A 27,817-nucleotide genomic window follows, 5' to 3' on the forward strand; every position below is an offset into this window, starting at 1 on the left:
AGGCTCGGCCCTAAGGAGCTTTGCCTCTAATATCGGTCATTCCTTGTCTTTCACTCGCTCATTCTTTCTCTGCATAGCGGCGATTATATCTTTCTTGGCTTATTGGCTGCCGTAAAAACAACGTTAATGCCGTATCTACTTCTTACTTTCGTTAGCCTATCAGATACGCAATGAATGTACGGAATACCTACGACACATTTCTTCCTATCGCTTTCGGCAACCACGCTCGGACGTAACATAACGGACTTCTTTAAACGTTCCGCCGCAGTGGCTACTGCATCGTGAGGATAACGTAGTACACCTAAAAGACGCTTAACCTGGCCATTAAAGCTATCATAAATTTTGTGCTCACACGACTTGGTGAGGGAAGACTTGAAGCATCCGAGCCAGAGAAAGCGAGTCCGTGCGGTACCTGCAGCCACTCTCCAGAGCAATCATAGGCCGGAAGGGAATACGCGTCACCGCCTCTTCTGTAGCAAACACACGAGCCACGGGAGTCGCGTGAGTGAGTGAGTGAGTGAGTGAGTGAGTGAGTGAGTGAGTGAGTGAGTGAGTGAGTGAGTGAGTGAGTGAATAAGCGTTTATTTGGTTTAGCAAAGCGTGACTAATCGCGCACCCGGCTAATCCCACTACGGGACCGACAGGTCTAGCCTGCCGGCCCGATCACGGGCGCGCTGGACGGCCAGGATTTGGTCCTCATAGACGGGACTTCGCAGGAGCGCGTCCCACTCTTCCTTGGTGAACTTCGGGCCCAACGACCCACACTCCCACAGCATGTGAGATAAAGTAGAAGCCTCGCCACAGGCTGCGCAAGCACTATTCGGGTAAATTTCCGGATACTATATGTTATTAAGGGGCGCCGGATTTTGGTAGAAGTTAGTTTGCAGGACTCTGAGCGTGACCGCCTGCGGCCTGTTTAGCTTGGAATGAGGCGGCGGGAAGACCCTTCTCTTTAAGCAAAAGAATTTAGTAATTTTGTTGTGCATGCTAGGAGAGGCGGCCGAGCAAGTGGCCATTGCACTCGCCATGCAAGACGGTCGGAGAGACAACGTGTATAGCGATTCGAAAGCGGCCGCCAGGGCATTTCAGAGAGGGCGGGTGGCCCGGCAGGTATTTGAAATTCTGAAAGGCTCCAAAACAGTGACAGCTCCTCACGTGATCAGATCTCGGTCGGACTCCGAGCACAGAGTGAGAGCTCTCAGAGATGCAGCGTGGTGCTCTGAAAGAACCAGCCGAACGTAGTCAGAGCGCTCGATTTCGACCAGATGGACGTGACGCACGTCTCCAGAGCGCTCGAAAACGACCGATCGAATGTACCAACAATCAAATCGTGCCAAAACAACGACATAATGAAAACGCTAAGCACCCGGTAAGACTGGAACAAGAGGACGACACACACAGAGCGCTTGTTGTTCTTGTTCGGTCTTCTTGTTCTAGTCTTACCGTGCGCTTACCGTTTTCATTATGTCGCTATACCAACTAGCTCAGACCGAGCCTCTGATTCAGTAGAAAACAACGGCTTCATTATGAGCCACGCCGTGGTGAAAGGCTCCGGATAATACAAGGGCTTCTGGCATTTTGACTTCCTTCGAGAACGCTAGAGCCCCGACCGGCATAAAACCCGTGTCCTTTGGGTCACCAGCATAGCACCGTAACCCACTGTACCCGCACGCAAACAGGAGCAATACTGTAAAAAAAGAAAGAAAAAAATATTGGCCCGAATCGAACCTTCGACGCAACGTCCACACGCGACACATGTACCACTGCTTTACCGATTCGGCCACAACGCCAGCCGACCCAGCGGTGATAAAATTGGTCTTATCAAGATACTACGATGAAAGATGCAACTTCACCATCAGCGCAAGAACGGACAAGGGACAAGAAAGGGAACATAGACGAGCGCTGTCTTCGAACTTAGGGTTTATTGAAAAAATGCACATGTGTATATGTTATCATACCAGGTCACGTGAGCGCTCACAAAAAATCGCGTAACTATCGTGAAGAGGTTAAGGAGAAACCATACGGCGGACATGAACAAATACATAATGAATGAATGCGCCGAAAGGCCACCGTAAAACATATCAGTGGTGTGGATCGTTGTTTACGTTATAAAGAAAAGCCAGTTCTTTTGGGGTCCAGGTAACTGAGTGCTTGCTGACGCAGTTATCTTAGGCAATTATCGAGGCCTCAATGATCACTCTGGTTTGGTCATTTGCATGTCTGTCCAGGACCCCGGTTTGTTCGAACGCTGGAGTATACAGCCGCACTGGCAACAGTGCTGAGCAAGGAACCCGCAAGTTGTGTTCTTGTAACCTGACGTCCAAGCATCGCCCGGTCTGTCCAACATATTTTAGACCACAGGAAAGGGAAACACTGTACACAACTTTCTCGGAACATTCAACAAAATGGTTTTTATGTTTGCCCTTACACTTGCGCGGCGCCTGCTTTACAGGGCATGTCCTAGCACACAACTGATGCAGTTTGTGCGGCGCGGAAAAAACGACGGTAACACCCGAACGTAGGCCTATCTTCTTAAGCCTATGTGGCACACGATGCAAGTACGGAATGACTGCCACCTTCTGCCTTGATGCTGGCTGTTCTTCGCCAACTCTGTTGGCTATTCTGATTCTTCGTCGCAACGCCTCCGCCACTGAAATGAGCAGATGCGTCGGGTAACCAGCTTCCTCAAAACAGGCGATTTGCGCTCTGAAGCTGCCGTCAACAGCGTGAGGGCAGGATCTGGTGAGTGTGTTCCAAAGACATGTGTGCACGATAGCCCTTCTCACGAGCTTGCTGTGGGCTAACCCAAACGGCAGAAGGGGCTTATTTGCCCGTGGTTAGTATTTCCAACACAGGTGATTGCCTGAAAGGGTGAACTCCAGGTCTAAAAAACGCAGCGAACCATTTTCTGGGACTTCATGGGTAAGCGACAACGAACTTAGGCACTCTTTGAATATAGCCAACGTGTCGTGAACAGAAGAATCAAAAGCAGAGTCATCACAATCCTTTAAAATAAGGTAGTCATCTAAATACCGAAAGCATTTTTGAACCCGTGATTCTGATAGCCGGCCGCTGACCTTCCTGTCTAGGCGTGCAAGAAACATATCGCTTAAAGCTGGGGATATGCATGAGCCAATGCACACGCCTGCTTTTTGCAGGAACATATTTCCATTCCATTCAGTAAAGGTCGAGTTCAGGTAAACCTTGAGCAATTCCCAAAACCACCCGTTGTGACCCCACACTCATTTTGAAATGCTACAACACCAAATGTGAAAATCGCCTCTTCGACAATCGACAAAAGATCTTCGTCTGGTAAGGAATAATAAAGGTCCTTAACATCTATGGACAAGGCTTTATAGGCAACGTTGCTGTGCTGTGCAAGAAAGTGAATCATTTTAGAGGAATTGCTAACCAGAAACGGGTCATCGACGTGAAGCAAGTTCAGTTTCCCTTGCAACCAAAGCGCCACTGATTTTTGCCAAGTATCCTGCTCAGAGACGATTACCCGAAAAGGTACGTCCTCTTTGTGTGTTTTTGCTGAAAAGAACATTCGTAGCGCCAATTTCTCTTTCTTTCCCACAGACTGAACCAAACCTGTCAGGTTCAATTCCTCGCACTCGCGTTCAGCTTGTGCGAGGAAATGAGTGTGCGGTCACAACGGGTGGTTTTTTGGAAGTGCTCAAGGTTTACCTACATTCGACCTTTGCTGAATGGAATGGAAATGTGTTCCTTCAAAAAGTAGGCGTGTGCATTGGCTCTTGCATAGCTCCAGCTTTAAGCGATCTGTTTCTTGCACACCTAGACAGGAAGGTCAGCGGCCGGCTATCAGAATCACGGGTTCAAAAATGCTTTCGGTATGTAGATGGCTACCTTATTTTAATAGATTGTGATGACGCTGCTTTTGATTCTTCTGTTCACGACACGTTGGCTATAATCAAAGAGTGCCTAAGTCCGTTGTCGCTTACCCATGAAGTCCCGGAAAATGGTTCGCTGCGTTTTTTAGCGAAATTTCGGTGGCTTCCATAGGATCCCATTTTTTAAACTTTACTCGTCGTGGGAACAAAATGTAACGCCCCGATAGTAAAAGTACTGCATTTGTGAGGTACAGTACAACTTCTAGAACGTGCCTTCCTGGGAAATTTTGGAAGTCGCGCCTCTACGATTTTTTATCGCCGAAAAATGACCCTGTCCCATTGAAAACGGCCGAGCTTCCAGCAGTGGCCACTTAGAGCGCTGATCATCCAGTGTCCCTGAAAGCTGGATACAGTGGCACCCTCGCACCGAATGTCCCGCTCGCAGTGTGTTGTGCAACTTTTGTCGCAAGAGTGGCCATTTTGAAAACGTGTGCCGCAAAAAGAAGCGCTTAAACGGGACGCACACACGGAAGCCTTTGGCCAGCTCCATCGAGTTGCATGCAGTTGCGGGAGAGCGCCCGAACGCGAAGTTCGTCGACGTACTCGTCGATGGCCGCCCACTTTATTTCAAGGTGGACTCCAGCGCCGAAGTTTCAGTTGTACCCAGTACGTTTTCCGGCGTCCCGTCGAAGCATCAAGACGACAAGAGCGAGCTGAAAGGCCCAGGCAACAACATCCTGCCGGTCATAGGCACTTACGTCGCTACCCGGTCGTGGCACGGAAAGTCGACCAAGCAGCTTCTCTACGTCCTGGCAACCAAGACGGTCTCGCTGCTACGCTTCCCGGCAATTCAAGCCTTGGGCGTCTGCACGTTTCTCGACGTAGGCGCGAGGACTTCACAGCCGACGGCTGACTTTTGTCTCGATCCGAGTCTCTTGCGAGGACTTGGGACGCTTCCCGAAGCCTACACTATCAAGCTGCAACCCAATGCTAGGCCTTTCTCGTTGAGCGTACCCCGGCATATTCCATTCCCTCTCCGCGATGCCGTCAAGACTAAGCTAGACAAGCTAGAAGCAGAGGGCGTGATTCGTCGGGCGGACACACCCACCGACTGGTGTGCTGGGCTCGTTGTCGTCCCCGCGGTCTCGGGTGGCTATCGGCTGTGCGGGGACTTGACACGCCTCAATAAGCTGATCTTCGAGAGCGTCACGTGCTCTCCACAGTGGAACAATGCCTCGAATTGCTTGGAGAGGCGACAGTTTTCTCCATGTTAAACGCCACGTCAAGCTTCCACCAGGTCAAGCTGTCCCCAGAGTCCCAAGAATTGACCACAATCATAACGCCGTTTGGACGCTACTGTTTTCTCCGGCTGCCGTTTGGGATCACGTCTGCACCGGAATACTTCCAGCGTCAGATGTCCCGGATCCTCGAAGGCCAAGCGGGTGTGGTGAACATGATTGACGACATCCTCGTCTTTGTAAAGACACGCTTCGAGCATGACCGCCGTCTCGGACAAGTCATGGACCAACTAGCAAAGGCAGGAGTCACGCTCAACCGCGAGAAATGCTCGTTTGCGGCTTCGAGTGTCAAGTTACTTGGCGTCGTGGTCAGCGCGGAAGGAATTTCTCCAGACCCAGACAAGGTTGCAGCAGTCCGAGCCATGCAGCCACCCGAAGATGTCGCAGGGGCCCGTCACCTGCTAGGCCTCGTGAACCACATCGGACGCTTCTTACCACACGTTTCGTAGGTGACCGCGCCGGAGCACTGCTGCTCAAGAACGCTGCCTGGAGCTGGGGCCCGGCGCAGCAGTCTGCCTTCTTCGAACTGAAGAAGCTACTGTGCTCAGACCTCTGCGTGGCTCGCTACAACACCACGTACAAGACCACGGTCTTTTATTTTCATACCTCACAATAAAGAAAGTCTCAGCTGACGCCAGCTCCTATGGTCTCGGGGCCGTAATTATCCAAGAACAGCCGTCCGGTGAGCGTCGAGCCGTCGCCTTCGCATCGTGGTCCCTCATATGCACAGAGCGCCAGTACAGCTAAACAGAAAAGGAAGCTTTGGCGGTCAGCTGGGCGGTAAAAAGGTTCGAGGAATACGTCCGTGGACTCCAGTTCTTCGTCGAGACGGACCATCAACCGCTAGTGGCGCTCTTGGGTTACATGGATGTTGACGAACTGCAACCATGGATGCAACGGTTTCGCTTGAAGCTCATGCGTCTCCAGTACGAAGTACTCTACGTACCAGGGAATCTGTTGGCAACAGCCGATGCGCTTTCGCGCGCACCGCTGGACTCCCCTTCATCCAACCGGGTGAATCAAGTAGAGCTCTTTGCCCAAGTGGTCGTCCTCTTCTTCCCAGACATCGTCTCGTAGCAGCTCGAGCACCTGCGCCAGGCCCAAGTCAACGACGGCGAGTGCAACCGTCTGCTTCAGTACTACGCCAATGGCTGGCCTCGGCACTCCCACTTGCCCCTCCATGTGAAGAAGTACTGGCAGCACCAAGGAGACCTCAGTGTCTGCGAGGGACTGCTTCTGAAAGGGTCCCGCATCCTCGTGCTGTCTGTCCTTCAGCGCTGCATGCTCGAGCTTCTCCACGACGGGCATCAAGGCATCAACCGATGCAAAGCTTTAGCTCGGAAGTCCGTCTGGTGGCCGGGCATCAACAACCAGATAGAAACACTTGTGTCTAACTGCCACACGTGTGTCGAAACCAGGGTAGAGTGCTCGGAGCCCGTGCTGCCCTCAACCACTCCAAGTCGACCCTGAGAACAGGTGGGCATCGATCTTTTTCATCTCAACGGCCAAGACTGTCCTTCTGGTAGATTACCGGTCACGCTTCCCGCAAGTCATCACTCTCCGTTCAACCACAGCACTTGCAGTCATCAACGCCATCAAGAGCCTTTTCGCATTCCATGGAATTCCGAGACTGGTGCGCAGCGATAACGGTCCTCAGTTTGCTGCGAAAGAGTTCTCCGCCTTCGCCAAGTCCTGCAGCTTCTACCACGTCACCAGCAGCCCCCATTTTCCACAGCCGAATGGGGAGGTGGAAGGGATGGTGAGGACAGCCAAAGACCTGCTGCGGAAGGCGGATGATCCCTACCTGGCACTTGTGGCATACCGGGACACACCGGGGGTAAATGGAGTGAGTCCTGTTCAGCTGCTCATAGAAAGGCGTCTACAGACCCGGCTGCCGAAGGCGTCACACCTGCTGAAGCCAGTCTGGCCTCCTTCGGTCACAATCACTCAACGGGACCAAGACAACCGGAGGCGCCAAGCGTCAGACTTCAACCGAAGGCACGCAGCTCACACATTGCGGCGTCCTCAGGCCGGAAAGCGGGCCTGGGTGCAAGATGTCAACTCCCTAGTAGCCGTCTTAGGGCCAGCTCAACGCCCACGTTCCTACGTGGTGGAGACTCCGACGGGTCACTTCAGCGTAACCGGATGCACCTGGTGCCAACGACGTGAACCCCCACTGCCAACCCACCTGGAACACCTGTGGCGGATCAGTACGAGACGACTACAACACCTGGAGCTGACCAAGCAGCACAAGACCAGCAAACCACGTCTCCTCGGGAAAGCACCTCCACTGAAGAGGAACCTCAGGGTTCTGCTTCTACGCCACGCGTCTCACGGTCGCGGTATGGCAGGAGGATCCGCAGGCCGAAAAGACTCGACCTGTGAACATCGTTTTCTTTTGGACCGTGGGTTTTGGTGCACATGTTTGGTTCAAGTTTACTGTGGGGGGTTGTAGTGTACGGCAGTATCACTAGATAGCTGTACGATTTATGTAGTGTACAACAGTACTGCCAGATGGCAGCGCGGCATGTACTGGATTCAATAATAAGGGCTGCCAATAAACCTGCCGTCACTTGTCCGCCTGGATATTCGGCTGTCCTGTCACTTACTCGCCCGATGCCACTGCACACTTCTACTAAAAAGGATAAAGGCAACAGTGAGTCCAAGAAAATGGCTGCTAAGCGAAGACGGCGAAGCGAAGACTCCAGTACGTACAAAGAGCGAATACCAGGGTACAGGAAAGGCAACGGTGACTGCGAGAAGACCCGAAGCGATGGAAGGCCTACGCCGACGACGACATGCCCGGAAATCTACGAGAGATGCGAACGCGTGGTTTTAGCGCAAGGTTCTCAGGAGTTTGGACATCCATGTCGTGTCTGCGACTGCCTGTGGTTTAACTGGAACTTCTCTGCACTAAGAATCAACGCAGAAACATTCTAGCATCTCCTAGATAACGCCTAACTACGACCCAGTAGCAACCTGGAAACAACCTGCAACACTAGCTAGAAACACGCTAGAAGCAACCATAACAGTCTTCAGAATCGTCCAGTTTCGCTGTTTCAAGCCTTGCGCGGCTTGTGTGAGCCTCGCCTTTTTTTTGTTTAGTTTTTTCGTTAGACGCACGTTATGAATGAATTATGCAGCGAAAGCCCTTCTATATTAGCACCTGTTATTGTGTTGACTGCGGGGCCTTGTGTTTGCAGGTTTTTCGTAACTACAGTTCACTGGGAACGAGGATACTCCAATCCGCCACTACTGGAGATCGCCGAACTCCCTTTGTGAAACACTGTTTAACTTCCTTGGCGTAATTAAGACCGTGTGACACGGACCACAAATCCCTTGGCGTACAGTCAAGGGTGTAAACGGAGTTCGCGGGTGCCCGTGAGGCAGGGGCATTGCAAGGCACGTTGACTACAAAGGCATCTAAAGGGTGCCTTATTATCTCACTTAATGCCAACACTTACGCTACATCACAGGCACCACTTTCATCTAGACTAATTGAAAGCAGCGTTTGTTGGCGGAATCTTGCGGGCATAGGCGTGCGCATGGGGGGCGACCCCCCCCCCTAATTATCAAAAGGGGGGCGCCAATTTTCCCCAATACATTTACTCAGTTGCACCGTCATTTTTAGTGCACAGGGTTAGGCTACGCATGTTTTGAACACGAAAGTGGTTAATGCCAGCGCCCACCAAGACTTCACTCACGCCGGTTTTGCCACAAAAGTGACCTCGGTAAAACGCACACAAACAATGAAGTCGAATAAATTTGCACAACAGTACCAACGGCGTTCCTCTACCGCCTACTGCTTCGAGCGCGATAGCACCGACTGATAAAAGGCCTGCAATAAGCGGCAGAGAAAGGCAATGACAGAGACAGGTGAATGTCGCGCAGTGAGTGTCATGGTGCAATTAGAGGCACGCCAGCGGGAAGCCGAATGCCTTCCCGCGTGCAAGGCTCAAGCTACGAACTCTGCCTCTATCATTCCTGAAGCGCTGTGTTGTATGTGCGTGACTACAGGTGTATGTTTCTCTGTTACTGGCGAGCGCACATCTCGGCTTTTCTCTCGTCAAATGAAGACGCTTTGAATGAGTACGTACCGAGTGCCATTGTTTATTACGTGCATTATGATTCCATCACTGCAGGGAATTCACTCTATGCTGTGGCCAGGTGTATGTCAACTACTTCACCTATCACAAGGGTGAAATCATGATCCTGCTGACTGTAGTCGTTGGGATGGTGGTGTACCACTAGGCGTTTACGTGGGTGCATCCACGTAAACCCGAGAGCCACGCCTGTCATTGAAGAGCTTTCGGAAAGATACCCTATATGCAGGGGTCATGCCAGGCAAGGAATCGCATAAACAGTTGTAATACAGCTAGAGTAAAATAACCATGCGACGCAATGCTTCCTATTCATTACACATGGCTTAGACCATAATTCTTCATCGTCATCAGCCACAACATCAAAAAAGTGCACATAATGTCTTACAGATGTTGTGCAGGTACATTGCTTCTCCGCACAATGCGAATAAAGGGCTTGTGGGTTTTCCTCTACTTCGCAAAATTACGTTCATTGTGGCGAAGTGGGTCACTTGTATGTGTACTTCCCAAGAGAGTTTACAAGGGGCTCTAAAACGGCCGCTCCCCCAGCTTTCCTTGTGACTGTGCTTCGTGGTCCGCGCAGGATTGCCGTTTTGTTGTTTAGTTCGTACAAGATGTCTGATGAAGCTTGCAATGTATGTTTCCGCTGTGCTGCGTTGATTTAGACGGCGAGTTAGTAGTGGCGTATACCCGCGTACCATGGGCCATTGTGTGCGGTGTATGCGACGCACGTGGCTGTGGGGAAAGGGTTTCATGATGTACGCCACGATCATGTGTCATGTTTTGCAAGTCATATTCAGCGCGACTCTACATATATGCAATTCAAAGGATCACAGCCATAGGCGAGTTAAGACCGCCATGTAGGTTCGTAAAAGCCCTCCTTAAGATGCTCTTTGTAGGAAATGCTGCGACAGCAAGATGCGTACGCCCTTTGCAAAACTTCGAAACCACTCACGGCTGCCGATTGTGCTCGCGGCTAGTAGGTCACTCTGTTCTCGGTGGCCGCTTGCCAAAAAGGCCACAGCATACAGTTGGTAGCGAGTGCCGCACTGCAGCCCATCCAGGTGGTACGTGTCGTTGTGGCGGCCCGTCAAGGAGCGCTGCTGCCACTCCCCATTTTCTGACTTCAGGTGAACTTCCAGCACTGTCGAGAGAAGCAGGAAAGACGAACTGAAACAATTAGTGGTGCTTCGTAATTTTCTTCGTCTTCATTTACACTGGCGCTATATACGGTGGCCGTCGTTGAAATAGCCCGAAGCCTATTGCAGCAGCAACGCTGAAATTGGTTTTGAGATACCGGTAGTGGAAACAGTGCTTACTTCACTGATTGTTTTCTTTGTCGACGCCACCCTGCAGTGTTTTGACTACAGGCAGCATATGGAACTCATATTGGGGCGACCGTACGTACTCATATAGGTGTACGGGCAAAAGATGACCAAAACTATGAGTGCCGTGTGCGCGAGCCCTTAGAAAGGTTTTATGTTTTTATGTGCAGCACTTTTAGCTACCCGCTATTGCATTGCCATTTCAGCAGATGCGTCGCGTGACCACGTGCATATTAGCAGCGAAACAAACTGTGCTAATCTTTTGTTTTTGTTGGTTCCTTTAGCCCACACGTCGAGGTTTCAAATTTCAAGTTTATTGTTAGGGGGGTAGCGATACATAAAATGAACGAGACGTTTTACAGACTAAGGACCCATAGTCCGAAGACTGTAGGGGGACCCACGATGAAGAAAGAATGTGAAAAAAAAATGCAAACGCAAGTGGCAAGAACACGTAGTATCAGAACAGCAGTATCATACAACTATACAAAAAATAAACAAAGCTATAAAAATAGTAATAAGTAAACAACACAACAATTATACAATAATTACACTTCAAACTAAATAGGACAAAATAGAATGACTTATGACGGTAGAACATATAATTTCAGTGTTTGTGTTTTTGAAGTGGGCAGATTAGAAAAATACTTTAGATTGTGTGGAATAGGGTTCCATAATGAAAGAGCTCTAAATGGAAACGACCTTTTGCCGTAATTAGTACGAACTCGTGGTAGCAATAAACTTCCTTCTAATGCAAGACGAGTACGGTTAGTATTGTTTGAGCTAGTCACAGCTGATAAGATTGAAAGGTAGTTAACAGTTTAATAATTTAAAAACAAACAAGTACAATGAAAATGAAATACCTTACTAATACATAGAATATTATACTGTCTGAGTAACAAAAAGCATTAGAAGGGCGAGGACTGAAAGGCATATCACAGATTGCTTTGGTTCTGTGCGAATTCGTGCGCGAGTAAAAAAACCAGTCTTTTGCTCGATTCCAGACAAATGTAGACCAAAACTTGACGATCGAGAGGGAGTTTTTTAGCGATGCCTGATTATGTGAAGTCCGCTATATCACCAGTTTTAAAATATCGTTACAAAGAGTCTGCGAAAACTCATGCTGCATTCAATTTGAGCTTTTTACTCATTGTTAACTGACACTCATTTTTAAGCGCTCTTTTTCTCTAAATTCATTTGAGAAAATTTCATGTTTTTACACGTGTTATTTGATAACGACAATCGCATGTTTTGGCAACAAACAGTACATACAGCGAACATACATTCGTATTCATTGTTTTCGCGCATCGCGTTTCGTGATTTAAAAACTTGCTAGAGAACGAAGGGCATTTTGAGGGATCTTTTCTTCTTACCAGCTGTGGTACTTTCGCAGGTGATGTGTTTCATCACTGGGCGGCGAAGTTCGATGGCTGGCTCTAGAGGCCGTATGCGAATGGGGCGAAATTGCAGGCAAATCCGTCTACTTAGATCTAGACGCCCGTTAAACAATCACTGGTGGCCAAAATTATTCCACATTCCCCCACTACGCCATGCCTCATAGTCATGTCGTGGTTTTGGCACAGAAGACCAGGGAAGTTTCCTTAAAGGGCTGTTTTTTTAGATATATGGACTGCCCACTCTTTCATTGGGTATTAAGTTTTGCATCTAGAGTGCGTAAATGCGAATAGAACCATCGTTTCCAATATAAGAGAAAAGAAAGAGTGAAAGTTCACCCTGTCTCTATTCGCTTATTTTTTGGACCACTTTCAGAATCAGGAATTAAGGCTCCATGGATCTGTCGACGTCGCGCGTTTCAATAGGCTTCCGGGTACGTCATGTACATCACGTAGCTGGCGTAAGGCGTCCTTCGTGTACACGGGTGGCCGTCCACGAGACGGCGCCCCCTTCTCGGTCGCGCCGGTTTCTTGGAGTGCGTTACGTGCATTGTAGTTTTGTTGGATTTGTGGTCGAGAAAACGGGCGGATCTTAGGATGTAGTCATACCATATTGTGACGCGGAGGCTCCGCGGTGGAAGATGCGCTTGGGAGGAGTCATATTCATGGAGCTGTGGACACGGGCAACCTGCGGCTGTTATAGATGACTGCCCTGCTTTTGTGCACACTAATTCTACAGCATTAGCTGGGCGTCTGCACCGGCTCTGCGGACGCCGGCTGCCAGCTATTTCTAATGACGATCTGCATCCATAGGACTGTTGCGGACGCCCAACAGAAGCAGTTCATTAAGGCGAAAGCCTTCGATGTCTCATCAAACGTGAAAACTGACCATCGGTGCCGTCAACACGAGTGATTGAAAAAATCATCATTACGCGATTACGTCAAATGACGTTACAGATCGCCAAAATTTGTGACGTCGGATGCTGACGTCATAACACTACGTCGTCGCCTGATCGAAGGTGGCCGATCACTGAGCAAAACCAGCTGAGGTGCAGGAAGCTTGCAATTCTTCCAATCCCGAAGGCCGCGCCAAACAGCGTTACACAGGCAGAGAGCGTTCGGAGGATCAGCGCGTCGACTGAGAAGAAACGGAAGATAGTTTCGCCCTCGAGTTGTTTTAGGCGAATGCATAAAGGAGCCTTTAAGTTTAACAGCGAAAGCTGTTATGAGATCGCAAGAACAGCCGTTTTCGGCGCCGTAGTTGTCCGCCGCCATCAGTGTCCGTAACCGCTATCACGCGAAATAAGCAGAAAACGAAATAAGAAAAAATATCCGGGATGGAACGGGGTTCGATCCTGCGCATTCTGCGTGGGAGCCCGGTTATCTGCCACCGCGCCATGCCGGTGCCTGAAACTCCGTTGCAAAAAGGCCCTATACAGGCTTCATATCGGGAAGGAAGCGCATTAACAAATGTAGTATAGCATGTTAGAATAGCAAGATAACAACCAGGCGTCACACAATGCGAATTGCGCAACGGATAGGTCGTTTATTGTTTCCAACCCATTACAAAGTGCTCAGCCATAATTCTTCATCGTCATCAGGCACAGTACCAATTAAGTTCACATAATGTCTTACAGATGTGTTGCGGGTACCACGGTTCTCCGCAGAAATATGAAAAATCGCATAGCCGCTGCTGCCCTGCTTCTCCAAAACTATGATTTATTGCGTAGCAGGTACCTCGTCGCAAGTGTATTTGTATAAGTTACCAAGGAAGCTCATAAGACCCCCCATGATCGGTTTCCTCGTGGCCTCAATAAAGTACTTTCTCTCTCTCTCTTTCTCACGTTATCATATGTTATGTAGTGTGGTATGAGAGCGAAATAATGACTGGGCGTCATACAGTGCGACTTACGTAACTAGTGGGTCGTCTAAAGCTTCCAAGCCATTACAAATGCTCAACCAGAAATCTTCATCGTCATCAGCCGCCGCATCAACAAAGTGCACATAATGCCTTACAGATGTGTAGCGGGTACCTCGCTTCTCCGCATAATGAAGAATAATGGCGTAGTGGATGCTTTCCAACATCACAAAAACTATGATTTATAGCGTAGTGGGTAGGTACCTTGCAAGTGTACATGTAATAATATCTCCAAGAGAGCTTCCAACGGGCTAGACAGACAGAGACTCTTTATTAGACAAATTTATACTTTTGCCGGCGTCTGTATACCGCTGGCACGCTACTCTGTGCAGAGTTGGGGAATGAGATAGAGAAGAGAGAGAAGAATATAAGAATCAAAAGAAAGAATATAAAAAATATTAAATTCGCAAGTTAACCTCATAGAAATATACACAACGAGGGCGTTAAGTTAGTTAAGGTATGTGAAATAATCATTCATTAGAGCTTCCCGTCTAGGCAAATTTTGTACAGGTAATTAAGCAGTGACTGTAAAACCCGTCGCTGTTTTGAAGGGCCGGGAACCGGGCCTAATATGCTGTGTAACGTCAACTGATCGTGGCAAATCATGTCAATTTGTCGCTCAAATAATTCTCTCTCAGCATTCAAGTAATATGTGGTCCACTGTCTCTTTGCTACCACAGTTATCACAGCAGGGACTACTGGTACGCCCTATGCGGTACAAGTAACTGTTCGTGTAAGCCACGTAATGTAACGCAGAAAGTTATTTTAGTGAAGGGCAGATTCCAGAGGCGGTCTTTTTCTTGATAGGCATATTTTTTTGCGATGTTCGAGGCATCGGCTTTAGGAAAAAATATTCTTCTGAAATTCCGGTACTGGAGTCCATTTCGGGCAACTTCATCCACTTTTTCGTTTCCCGAAACACAAGCATGGTCAGGTATTCATTTCGTGATTAGGAAGTATAGAGCGCGAAGAAGTTGAGCAGGAAAATTATTTTGTAAAGTAAACCAACAGGATGTCCGCTATCAGACTAGCCGAACGAGGTATTGTTTTCATTTAACACGCGCCTACTGGGGGCCCTGCACCTGCTCTGACGAAAACCTTAGATGCCTCAGCAAACGCGAAAATTGACCGCCGGCGTCCGCGGCATCGGCGGCGTCAACACGAGGGATGTCAAAAATCATCACGTAATGACGTGACCATACGACCAAAGATTGTGACGTCATCACGACGTCGAATAACGTGACTTCATGCAATGACGTCAGCACATGACCAGATGTGGTGCAGAAAGATTCCAGTGCCTCCGATCTTGGAGGCAATGCAAAACAATGTTAGGTCACAAAGCTTTCGAGGGGGAGGGGGGGCGGTAGGAGCAATACATCAACTGAAGAAAAGGAAGACGGCTTTCGCCTTCGAGTGGTCTTAGGCGAAAACGTAAGGGACCCTGTGAGTTTTTTTTTGTCTCTTATTAGAGAGTTTTAGTGCCGGGGACTCCAGGCCGCTTCCTTATTCACCCTCTTACGTTCCCTTGCACTCTCAGCCGCACCCATGGACTATACAAAGGAACGTAAGGGGCTTACGTACGCAAGGCACTTTGAGGTCCCGGCACTAAAATTCTCTAAGAGGGAATTTTAGGGCTCGAGATCCCCAAGCCGCTTGTGTACGCCCGCTTTTGCGCGTTTGTGGCCTTAATACAATTACGTGCGCTGGTATCTTTGTTTCTTCTAAAAGCAGAGCTGTTTAAGCTTGGAGAATCCCCGTTAGTGGCAAATAAAAATTGTCATCATCATGAACCGGCACGCAATCCGTCCTCTTCTTTATCTGCTGCTTTGCTGCCAGAACACGTGCACAGACTTTTCCGGCGTGGTATGCAATGATTCTCACGTAACACTTGTCACGTGACATGTTCCAAAAATCACACTTGTTATATATGCTCGTCACAGAGTCACATCACGCAATACCAGTTTTGGTGTATATCAATCTGGCGGAACGGCCGCCATCGCACAATGAGCGTGGCACGTAAGTCATGCTGTACATGACACGCGTGTCATGATATTCACATGAACTCCCGTTATTTATGTCCGTCACACAGTCATGTCCCGCACTACCAATTTTGGTGTATATCAAGCAAGCGAATCGGCCGCCAGCGCTCCATGAGCGTGGCACGTAAGTCATGCTGTACATGACACGCGTGTCATGATTTTCACATTAACTCCCGTTATTTATGTTCGTCACACAGTGATGTCGCCCACTACCAATTTTGGGTATATCAAGCTAGCGAAACGTCCGCCAGCGCACCATGAGCGTGGCACGTAAGTCGTGCTGTACATGACATGCGTGTCATGATTTTCATAATAACTCCTGTTATTTATGTTCGCCATACACTCTTGTCAAGCCATACAAATTTTGGTATATATCAAATTAACGAAACGGCCGCAAGAGCACCAAGACTGTGGCATGTAAATCATGCTGTACGTGACATGCATATCATAATTTTCATGTTATGACCAGTCATTTACGTTTGTCATACAGTCAGATTATGCCATAGCAATTTTGGTATACACCCCATGAACGAAACGGCCAGGAGAGCACAAATTCGTAGGCGGCTATATAGGTAGATACACAGATAGATACGCTCAAAGTCGCAGAAGTTTGCTAAGAAATGCTTCGCATTTAAAAAAAAAACCAAGATAGACACAAACCCACAGGTCTTCATAGCTCGAAAAGTCAGCGATGATCACGATACTCCCTCATGCGAATTCTGAGCGCAGCTTTCTGTTGAGGCAACGCGAACTGTGTTTGAATTTCTGGCTCTCCGCACTGGAACATTCGTTTCATATTGCCACAGAAACTGCCAGTGCTCGAGTGCTACGCACGCCACTCTGTGCATTGCAGGCGTCATCGACATCCCCGTCACGACAAGCGAGACAGTAGCAGCGCACCCACCAGCCCTGCATGCGCACGAGCTCCGACCGAAGGGCGAGCACGCATGACGGAGGAAGAAAGCGATGTTAGAGGCCAGTGGCTCGTGATATCGACAGAATCCACGTTCGCTGTCTTTCGTCCTCGTTCGCTCTATCGTTTACGCCGACTACGCCAACGGCGATGCCGAGCAACGCAGGAATAGACGCCTAAGAGCTGCGCTCTAAAAGCACAGCGCATATCGTAGAACGTCGTATCGTAGGACTCGAATCGGCGTGCACAACTCAGTTTCACGATGATTTGGGCACGTCTAATTCACTCCATATTCTTCATTAAATTTTTATAAATGTTCTTGTACAATTTCGCTTTCGAAATTTGTTTAGGAGCGCTAGATTTCACGAATGAACAGCGCGTACATAGCCTCAGCCGTGCGCCCGTCGCGCGGAAAGACTATATATGGCGGACGCCGCCCGAGCGAAGGCGTGGCGGTGACGTGAACAGCGTCATCGCCGCGCCGCGACGTCTCTGCCCCGCCCATTCGCCAGACTCTCCCCATCGACGGCTCTGGTGGAAAGAAAACGTGGCTAGGGGTTGCCTACTTGTGGACGAGAAATAACTGCAGAGAAAAGAATCAGGAGATAGTGGATTGCATGAGTGAGGGTATTAAGGAATTTGGTAATGGGGCCGAAATCATCCTTCTAGGGGACATGAATGCCCACATACACGACATTGACAGATATTCAGACACCAATGGGAAGTTATTACTAGATCTCTGCGAGCAACATAGTCTGGACATAGTTAACACGGGGCCTAAATGTGACGGCCAGATCACGTAGGAAGTCGGAAACAAACAGTCAAGTATTGATTATTGTCTTATGTCTGAAGGAATTTATCACAAACTGAGAGATATGAGAATAGACGAGGAAGGAATTAAAAGCTTGGGTAGTGATCATAAACGAATAACATTACAAATGGGATATAAAACTGGAAATGAGAGCATAGAATCAAAGGCTGGCACCTCGTATTTAAATGACTAAGAAATAATAAATATAGCCACAAGAGTCGAGGAAGAAGTAGGCAAAATACCAGGCAAGGACTGGGAGTACAGTGAGATAATAGATCTAATGATGAAAGAGATAGGGAGAGAGAAGAAAAGTATTTGCTGGAAAGGAAAGAGGAAGCCAAAAATTGGTGGAACAAGGAAATCCGGGAAGCGATCGAGAAGCGGCGTGAAGCATCACGGAATCATAGAAGGGCAAAAAAGGACAAGCGACCGCAGGAAGAAGTCAACGAAATATGGGAAATATATCTAAAAAAAATCCATTGTACAGAAATTGGTCGAGGCAAAAATTAAAGGGGAAAGTGAACGCTGGGTGACAGAGATTCACGAAAAAAAGGAGGCCACACCTAGGATATTTTGGAGCCACATAAAGGTGCTAGGTAGGAAGTCTGTCACAACGCAACAACATATTCTCGATGAAGGAGGTAATCAATTGGAAAGGTACGAAGCGCTAGGTTACATTCGAAAGATAACAGCCGATTCGTTTAAAAAGAGCGTCCAGGGGATTTCCCCGGTGAGTAAAAGTGCGGCGGAGAGAGCAACCGAGGAAGAGCTAGTGCTGGAGAATTTCAATTGGAAAAAGGCTGAAGGGAAAATTCCAAAGCGCACTGCCGCGGGTTTAGATGGGATTCCCGTTAGCCTCATTAACGAACTAGGAAATAGCACTAAAGAAGCACTGCTGAAAGCTGTAGAAAAATGCTTAAAGGACAGGCAAATACCGGATAGTTGGCGAAAAAGTAGAATGAACTTAATCTATAAAGGCAAGGCAGAAAAGGATAACATTCGCTCGTATAGACCACTAACCATTACATCGGTACTATACAGGTTGGCGATGCAAGCAGTAAAACTGAAAATAGAGAAGTGGGCAGAACACAACGATATTTTGGGACAACTCCAGAATGGATTTCGAGTCGACAGGCGGTTAGACGATAACCTGTTTGTTCTCACTCAGTGTATAGAAATATCTAAAATAGAAAATAGGCCCCTCTACATGGCTTTTCTAGACATCACTGGGGCGTACGACAACGTTAATCCTGAAATTTTGTGGGATATATTGAAAGGAATGGGCATAGGCGACGACTGTATACAGCTTTTGAGGGAGATATACCGAGAAAATACAGTTTGCATAGAATGCGAAGGAATGAGTAGCAAAGAGAACGTTGAGATTAGCAAGGGGCTAAGACAGGATGACCTTTGTCCCCGCTGTTATTCATGCTGTAAATGGTGCATATGGAAAAAGCGCTAGAAGGTAGCAACTTTGGTTTTAATCTGTCACACAAACAGGGCGGCGTGATGATTGAGCAGAAGCTTCCAGGATTATTTTATGCTGACGATATTGTCTTATTTGCTGACAGTCGAAAGGATGTACAGCAGCTGGCGGATATATGCGGAAGGGAAGGGGAAGCTCTAGGACTAGGATTTAGTGTAACAAAAAGTGGATTGATGGTATTCAATGACCCTTGTGATGAGGCGATGTCAATACAGGGCCAAGAAATACCGAGGATGAGCGAATACAAGTACCTCGGAGTATGGATAAATGAGGGTGACAGGTACATGGAGGTACAGGAAAAAGCCTCAGCAGCAAAAGGAAAGAGGAATGCTGCAATAATGAAGCAGAGAGCGTTGTGGGGATACAATAGGTACGAGGTGCTTCGAGGTCTGTGGAAAGGTGTAATGGTTTCGGGGCTTACTTTTGGGAACTCAGTGGTGTGCATGAGGGCAGAGGTACAATCGGGAATGGATGTAGATCAAAGGACTGTGGGACGCCTCGCGTTGGGTGCTCACGGGAACACGTCAAATGAGGCTGTAAAGGGCGATATGGGATGGGCAGGTTTTAGGCGAGGGAGGCTCAGAGCAAAATAAGGTTCGAAGAAAGGCTAAGGAATAAGAAGGAGAGTAGATGGGCAGAGAAGGTGTTCCGTTACTTGTATAGGAAGAGCGTGGACACACAGTGGAGAAAAAGAACTAGGAGGCTCACTAGTAAATATACGGCTGGTAGTGTAAGCAGTATGTCAACAAAGAGCGTTAAGCGAAAAGTCAGAGAGGCGGAGAGGATTTACTGGATGGCAGCTATGGAGGAAAAACCGGCTTTGAGTAACTACCGAAAGGGCAAAAATGAAATAAGGAGGGAGGCATTTTACGACAATTCAATGGGAAGCCCTTTACTGTTTGAAGCGACATCGGGTTGCCTTAGAACGGGTAGTTATAAAGCGAGATTCAGTAAAGAAGAACAACAATGCACGTGCTGCGGGGAAAATCAGGAAACGGCGGAGCATGTTCTGATTATATGTGGAGACATCCACCCAGGTGTGCGTTTGGACACGAGCCTACATGACCCTTGGGTTTTACAGACAATGGAAAGCTGAACACACCCGCGATTGAAATAAGTAAGAGACGGTTAGAGTATTGGTGGCAGAAAACTAGAGAGAAAGGACAAAAATAAATATTGGGAAAAAATAAGGACATTCTGCCGTAAAGGGCACAGAACGGAGCTGAAAACTTAAGGTTTTTTTTTTCTTCTGGAGTAAAATAATTTTAATTGAAGTAAAGACACTAGGCCAACGCTAAAAAAATAGAGTAAAGGTTTTTTTTTTGAGCCTGGTGGCACACTTGCCACCGCCCCGTTATAAAGGGGACGCTCATAGCATCCATCCATCCTCTCCGATTGGCTGCTGCGCGGGCTGCTCGGTAATGCGCGGGGAGCGAGCGCCTCTCTCATTCTCCTGGATCGTCGCCGTACGTGTCGGATCGTTGGTGGAGCATGAACGATTCGCAGCGGCGGGCGCTCGCTTGGCGGCAGCCAGGCGGATCCCGGGACGGTGCGTGCCAAGGACGCCGCTGCGAAACGGGCTCAACGAGAAGCGGATCCTGGAACCATGATTGCTTAGGAGCTTCGCCCAAGCTCTTCATCATTCACCCGTGGATATGCTGTAATTTTTTTCCAACGCAATTTATAGACCTGGCGTGGCTCTGTGGTAGAATGCCTCATTGCCACGCAGAAGGCTTGTGTTCGATTCCTGCTGGGACCCTAATTTTCATTCTTTCCATTCGTCCGGTGAACGCTGCCGATGTCGGTTTTTGTTAACGCTCACGCATTTAAGTTACCAATGTCTGTTCTCGCTGTTCCTGGGTAGATATAAACGATATAAACTGTCAATCACCTGTGGCACATACCCTACATCGCTGCCCGTGGTCAACGGGTATGTGCCACACGTGTCGGAAGAAAGGGTTTGATGACGTACGCGAAAGGATTTTCACGTTATTCATGTCATGTCCGGATAGTCATATTCGTCAAGTCCTCTTACCCTCCCATGCCAATTTTGGTCTACACCAAGTTAAGGAGGCGATCATGAGAGCGCCCAGACGTAGGCAGCTAGATAGATAGATAGATAGATAGATAGATAGATAGATAGATAGATAGATAGATAGATAGATAGATAGATAGATAGATAGATAGATAGATAGATAGATAGATAGATAGATAGATAGATAGATAGATAGATAGATAGATAGAAACGCTCAAAGTGAGAGAAGTTCGCTAAGAAATGCTTCACATTTAAAACAGTGTCTTTGCCCAGTGACGCAGAAGCCTTTGCGGCAAACCTTTACCACCATCCTCACTTCCAGCGGTACATTAAACCCCCTTCCCACGTGATTGCGAGAGGGGATGACACGTGCTTGGCCATAGACGGCCTCCCTTCTTCGACGTTCAAAGTTCTGTGGGGCGGGGGGGGGGGGGTGGCGAATGATTAGCCCGGAGGGATCCGGCTGAACGGGAAAAGGGGGTAGTATATGCGCTGGTATGAGGATAGCGAGAAGTCTCACACACAGAGGAGACCCGAACAACGCTCTCACGTTCCGCTTCTTTCAAGAACATCGTCTTTGAAGCACGCAAGAACGAAAACCGCATGGCTAGTGTGCTCCTTCCTTTTGTACTCGTTCAAGCGCTGCTTTTCCTTCATTGTAAGAAGCTTAGCCTGCACCCTTAAAGAAAAGGTTGTAGTACTTACCAAATTCGGTTTACTAACTACTTGTTACATATGTTACTACCCTGTCAATAAGTGCGGTTAGTAAAAGGAAGGTTCGTAACCGTTACTACCCTCACCGTGACAAACGCAATTAGTAGCGGTTACTACCCTTCTCGTTGCTAACTAGTAAAATATAGGTAGTAACGGTTACTACCCAATACCGAGTGATAAAAAGAATTCTGCTCCTTGCAGGGTGCCAATGGTGTCGTCTATTCGAGGTGGGGGATAAACATCCTTTCGAGCGATCTTTGTGAGTCGTTGGTAGTCGACACATACGCGCACAGAGCCGTGCTTTTTTTGCAACGAGAGCGACAGGAGACGCCCATGAGTTGCTTGAGGGTGAAATAACATCGCGGCGAAGCATGTCGTCAATTTGCTCGGTAATTACACCACATTCTTTGGGAGATACGCGATATGGATGTTACCTCAGTGGTGGTTGGGCGCCAGTGTCGATGCGATGCGTGACAGCGGACGTGCGGTTGCGAGGTTTGCCTGACATCGAATGAAGAACGAAATGCTTCCAACAAGCACAGAACCTGGGAACACTGGACCGGCGTAAGGTTGTCAGAAATGTAGAGTGGCGAATCGGATGTGCAAGAAGCACTGAGTGTACGGGAGCTGTCGCAATGCGTGTCATCCGGTGCGTCCATACCTTGTGCGTTTTCGAGGGGTTCTGCTCTTCCGAGACATTCCCCTCGCACGAAAGTAACAATATACAGGCATGGGTTGGCAACAAAAAACGCCAGGCCTGCGCTGAAACCGCAGCATAGTCACAGCGAAAGCTGGGAGAGCGGCGTTTCTAGAGCCCGTTGTAAGCTCTCTCGGGGCTACTAATACAAGTACACTAGCAAGATATCCATTACCCAATAAATCACAATTTTTTGAAGTTGGGCAGCACCTACTAAGCCATTATTCGTCATTCTGCGGGGAAGCGAGGCACCAGCTACACGCCTGAAGGCATTATGTGCACTTTGTTGACGCGTCGACTGATGACGATGAAGAATTATGGCCCAGCCCATTGTAATGGATTGGAAGCTTTAAACGGCCCGCCAGGTATTCAATTTGCATTGGTTGACGCCCGGTCGCTATTTGCCTCTCCCGCCATGCTGTATAACATACGTTGACCTGAGAGAGAGGTGGGGGCGAAGAACTTTACTTAGACCCCGAGTAAATGGATCATATGCTTATGGGCTACTGGCAACCAATACAAGAGCACTTGCGAGGAACCCACTACGCTATAAATCATTGTAATTTTTGAGAAGTAGTGAAGCAGGCACTATGCCATTTTTCGTCATTCTACGCAGAGCCGTGGTACCTGCTAAACGGATGTAAGGCATTATGCGCACTTTGTTGATGCTGTGCCTGATGGCGATGAAGAATTATGGCTGAGCCCTTGTAATGGGTTGGAGGCATTCAACAACTTACTCGTTGCGCAATTCGCGTTGTGTGACGCCTGGTTACAGAATTCGCGTTGTGCGACGTTTGGTGCTTATTTGACTATTCTACCACGCTATATTGCATTTGGCAATGTGGTTCCTTCCCGACATGAAGTCTGTATAGAACCTTTTTGCAAGGCAGTTTCAAGCACTGGCATGGTTCAGAGGTTGAATACTGGGCTCCCACGCAGAGGGCCCTGGTTTGAACCTCGTTCCATCCTAGAATTTTTTTCTGATTTCGCTTTTTTTTTCTTATTTCGAGCGATAGTGGTTACGGACACCGGCGGCGGCGGCGGACAACTACGAAGCCGAAAACGGCCGCTGAAATGATCTCATGCCAGCTTTCGCTGTAAAATATCGGTGCTACTGGAGGGACTTGAACGGTCTAAAAATGGCACCGGCAAGCCCTCCTAGTCAGATGAAGCGAGGTCAGATGATGAAAGGAACGCGACAGTGTCTGAGAGACCTACGCAGGAGACTGACAGAGGAGTTGACAAGTTTGAGGGCATTTCGGTATCGTCTTTGGCGAGTGCCTTGCTCGAAGCCGATGGGCTGTGTGCCGGCGCCAACTCTGAGAATGGTGAGAGTTTATTTCGGCTGGTGCCAAATGAATAATGCTGTTTAACGAACTGCAAATTGGGCTAGATGGTGACGATTCATTGTGAGCGAAGCGCAAGAAACGCAGACGGAAAAAAAGAGAACGACACAGGACAGGCGCTACTTCAACTGGTTTTTAATCGCAGAAATCACACGCAAGAAAACTAACAAACAAAACAACAACGGCAAAACGTGGTGCAGCAAGACTGTTTGCAAAGGGACACGTGACCATGGTGGTGCACGTTCCTCTCATATTCAAATAGTTGAATGTGTTGCTCGTTCTTTTGTTATGCGGCAGGGTTCTGCTGTGGTTGCTTTGTTTGTTAGTTTTCTTGCGTGTAATTTCTGCGACTAAAAACCAGCTCAAGTAGCACATGTCCTGTGTCGTTCCCTTCTTTTTCGTGTACTGTTTCTGCATTTCGCCCACAATGAATACTCACCACCTAGCCCAATTTGCAGTTCTGTTAAGCATCATTTCTAGTACGAAGGGCAGTTTTCCGTGTGCTAACCTTTCCCTAAGTAACCCGGCAACTATCACGTCGATGATAGCAGTATACATGTGTCGTGCAAGAACGGCCTCTTGGCATGCCAGACATTCGACTTGCCTCCGGAAGTGCAGATGTTATGTGGTTTCATGAAGCCGAGTCGCGGGCACTCGAGGCGCTTGTGCCAGCTTTCAGCATCGGAGTGGCGTTCCCAGGTAAAGTTTTTGAAGGACTGCCTGAAGGTGGAGTGTGATACAGAAGGCAGCAGGCCTGGTAGCTGCAACACTTATCATGGATGGATCAAGATGTCTATCCAGACGACAGAGTTCTTGTGGGATCAAGTTAGACAAACTCTTCCAAGGAAAGAAAAAGCCAACTTCAAGGAAAGACCTGTTCTGCTGCTTCAGAAGGAGCAACTTCCTGAAGTTTGTCTGAACTTGCTACGCCTAGGACCCAAGTACTGCGTCGAGCCCCGCCTTCAACCAGTGGACAAAGTGCTTATGTCCAGGTCAGTGGCTAGTCGAGCACAAGAAGTCAGGACAAGGTGTGTTGTAGACTGTACGGATGCTTTGTTAAAAAGTGTGAATAGGCCGTCAACAAACGTGAGTCTTTTGCCAATAATCACGTATTTCAAATCTAATGGGCTCAGTGTCGTCCCTTCTGATAAAAAGGGGTTTTTCGTGGTAATGAATGAGAAACAGTTTATGGATAAGGGCAGTTTTGCCGTTGCAAAAAACTTCAAACAAGACTTGAAAATTCCCGAGAAGGTTAGGCAAGAGCTAGTAGACTTCTTGAAAAGCCTCAGCTTAAACAAGTTAACCAGCGAAGTCAAGAGGTCGAAGGGCCTTTTGTTGGAACCTTTTTTCACGGCAAAAACGCATCAGCCAGATATACCCTTTAGAACCATCGTTTCTGGACGTGACACGTGGCTCAGTGTGGTTTCGAAATATTTGCAGAAGCATTTAAACTCCTTGGATATTGAAGAGCCACTGCTGCTAAAGAGCTCCTCGGGTCTCGTAAATTTGTTAAAAGAAGACAATCTGCGAAGGTTTAAAGCGTTCAGCGTTGATATAGAAGAGCTTTATTATTCAATGCCTCAAGAGAAGTTCTTGAATTCTGTAAATGAATGTATTCGGGAACACAACGGTGAACTGTTATTTGCAACCAGCAGTTTAATTCCGTGGGGAGCTTCATGGAGCTTTTGTCCAGATGTTTGTCTTCTACATTCATCACGTGGAACGATACTGTATTAGTCCAACGTTCCGGCGTGTGCATGGGGTCGAGGGTGGCGCCCACCCTGAGCAACGTTTTTTTTGGCGAAACTTGACAGAGCTGTTGACAGGAATCTGAACGGCGTGATTGAGAAAATGTTTCGGTACGCCAATGACTTTCTTGTCCTAATGAAAACGTCAACAGGAAGATGAGAGACACCTTGAAAGCTTTTAAAGAGCTTGGCATTGGACTGCATTTCACGGTAGAAGCTGCAAAAGACAATAAGTTGCAGTACCTAGACCTTAGGCTCGCTTTTTCTGGTGCGCATGTCTCCTGGCAGTATCTCCCAAGATCAATGAAACCTATCCTAGACTTCAGATCCAGTCACTCCAAGCTGGTAAAAATAGGCACAGCCACATCATGTTTGCGGTCGGCTCTTTCAAAATCTTGCATCACTCCTTGCAAGCGAGCGCGATGTCGCAAATCAAAATACTGAAAGGTGCTGGCTATCCCAATTCAGTATTTCCACTGTCTTGTGAAAAGTGTTAAGAAGCCTCAAGTAAGTAGAGTGCGGGGAAGGCAGTGCCAAGGCTGATACCAAGCAAGTGGTGGCCATTCCCTATGTTCATGCTGCTTCACCGCCTGAAAAACGTGGCCAGGAATTACAAGGTTGACGTGGTGTAGTGAATGGAGGAAACTTGTAGAGGGAATTTATGTTTGTGAACTTTTGATGGAATTTTGAGATGTTTGTGCAGGCTTATGAGAATGAAGACGACGGCGACATGAAGGCGAGCCAGGGGCAGGTGGCACGCGCGGCGGCGGCACAAGAGAAAAAAGGAAGACAAGGAAGAGAAGCGCATGTGGAAGGCGCAGAGGGCTGAGCGAAGCTGGTCGAAGGACATGCCGGACGAGGGCGCTGTCCGAGAAGATTGTCGTGGCCGTGCTCGGCGAGGTCTGGTGCTTGCCTGGTGGTTCGGGCGTTGGTGGTGGCTCCAGCGAGGACGTGCCGGACCAGGGCGCTGTCCGGGGAGCTCCTCCGGCTTGTTGTTGGTGAAACCTGGAGAGCCAAGGTACCTGCCTGGTGCTACCAGTAGCAGGCGCGGCTCCTGCAGTGTCGGCGTGCGAGACAGGGACAACCGGTTCCTGATCGCCACCGCTATCTGGGACGGCGCAAGGCCGTGTTCTGCTCGATGCCTAACGGAGGCCTTGTCTTCGTGCTGAGGCCGCACGCGGGACGTGTGCCACCTGCGTGTCTTGGCTCGCCTGCGACAAGGGTCGTCGCAGCACGTGACGATACGCCGCCTCCGGAAGACGTCGTGGTCTACGAACTCGTGAGACCTCGTTTTTCCTATAGGTTGCACAATCCGCCACTAGGACTTTGAGTGTAGTTGTGTGTTTAACTCCGTCTCTGCTTGTATTGCGTGATTGTCCTTCTAGTGTTTTTGTATTGATGAATGTTTCGAGATCCTTAGTGCGTCTTCTCTTCTCGTTTACTCTGTTAGGCACGCACACGCACACGTGACGAACCACACTGTCGTTACACGCGGTTTTCACGTCGCGTCGTAAATTAGGAGCAATTTGTGCTGAAGGTACTAGAAAAGACCGTGACAAGTCATCCGAGCGAGCCACATGTAATGTGAAGCACAAAATGAAGTTTGTGCCATGTGAGTGCGGGGTGGTTTACCGATTGCGCACCAGTTGTGGAAAGGCATACGTAGGCCAAACTAGCAGGTGCCTGAATATAAGATTACGTGAGCATCATAGCTCTCTGAAGGGTGCACCGTATTCTCATTTGGCCATGCATTGCAAGAGTTGCGGCTGCGCACCGGTCTTCGGTGAAATGTAGCTTATAAGTGTAGAAGCCTGGGCTAGTTGGTTACTATTCATACTGGCAGGGTTTTGCAGCGCGCGAACATAGGAAAAAAGGACAGAGTAGACAGAAAGAGCGCTGACTTCCAACAGTTGGAAGTCAGCGCTCTTTCTGTCTACTCTGTCCTTTTTTCCTATGTTCGCGCGCGGCAAAACCCTGCCACTTCGGTGAAACTTCCGTGATCTTTCGTCATAAAAACCAGAGAGAATGTGAAGTGGTGGAGGCCTACCAGATAAATAAACATGGACATTCATGCATCAGCCATTCGTCTGTGGCACTATCACACAATAAAATACACTTGTTGGAAAAGGGGTAGGAATGTGC

General features: G+C 48.4%; 1 protein-coding gene across 1 annotated transcript in view; it reads right to left on the bottom strand.

Annotated features, from left to right (window-relative positions):
- The window catches only part of LOC119395174 (nucleolar and coiled-body phosphoprotein 1), a 675,420-nt gene that overhangs the window by 561,078 nt on the left and 86,525 nt on the right, over window positions 1–27,817 (bottom strand). Inside the window, exon 5 of the mRNA XM_049416108.1 lies at window positions 10,208–10,396. Coding sequence (XP_049272065.1) covers window positions 10,208–10,396 — 189 coding nt within the window. The remainder of the gene's footprint in view (window positions 1–10,207; window positions 10,397–27,817) is intronic.

The sequence above is a fragment of the Rhipicephalus sanguineus genome, chromosome 5 (genome assembly GCF_013339695.2).
Source record: "Rhipicephalus sanguineus isolate Rsan-2018 chromosome 5, BIME_Rsan_1.4, whole genome shotgun sequence".
In the NCBI taxonomy this organism is placed as follows: Eukaryota; Metazoa; Arthropoda; class Arachnida; order Ixodida; family Ixodidae; genus Rhipicephalus; species Rhipicephalus sanguineus.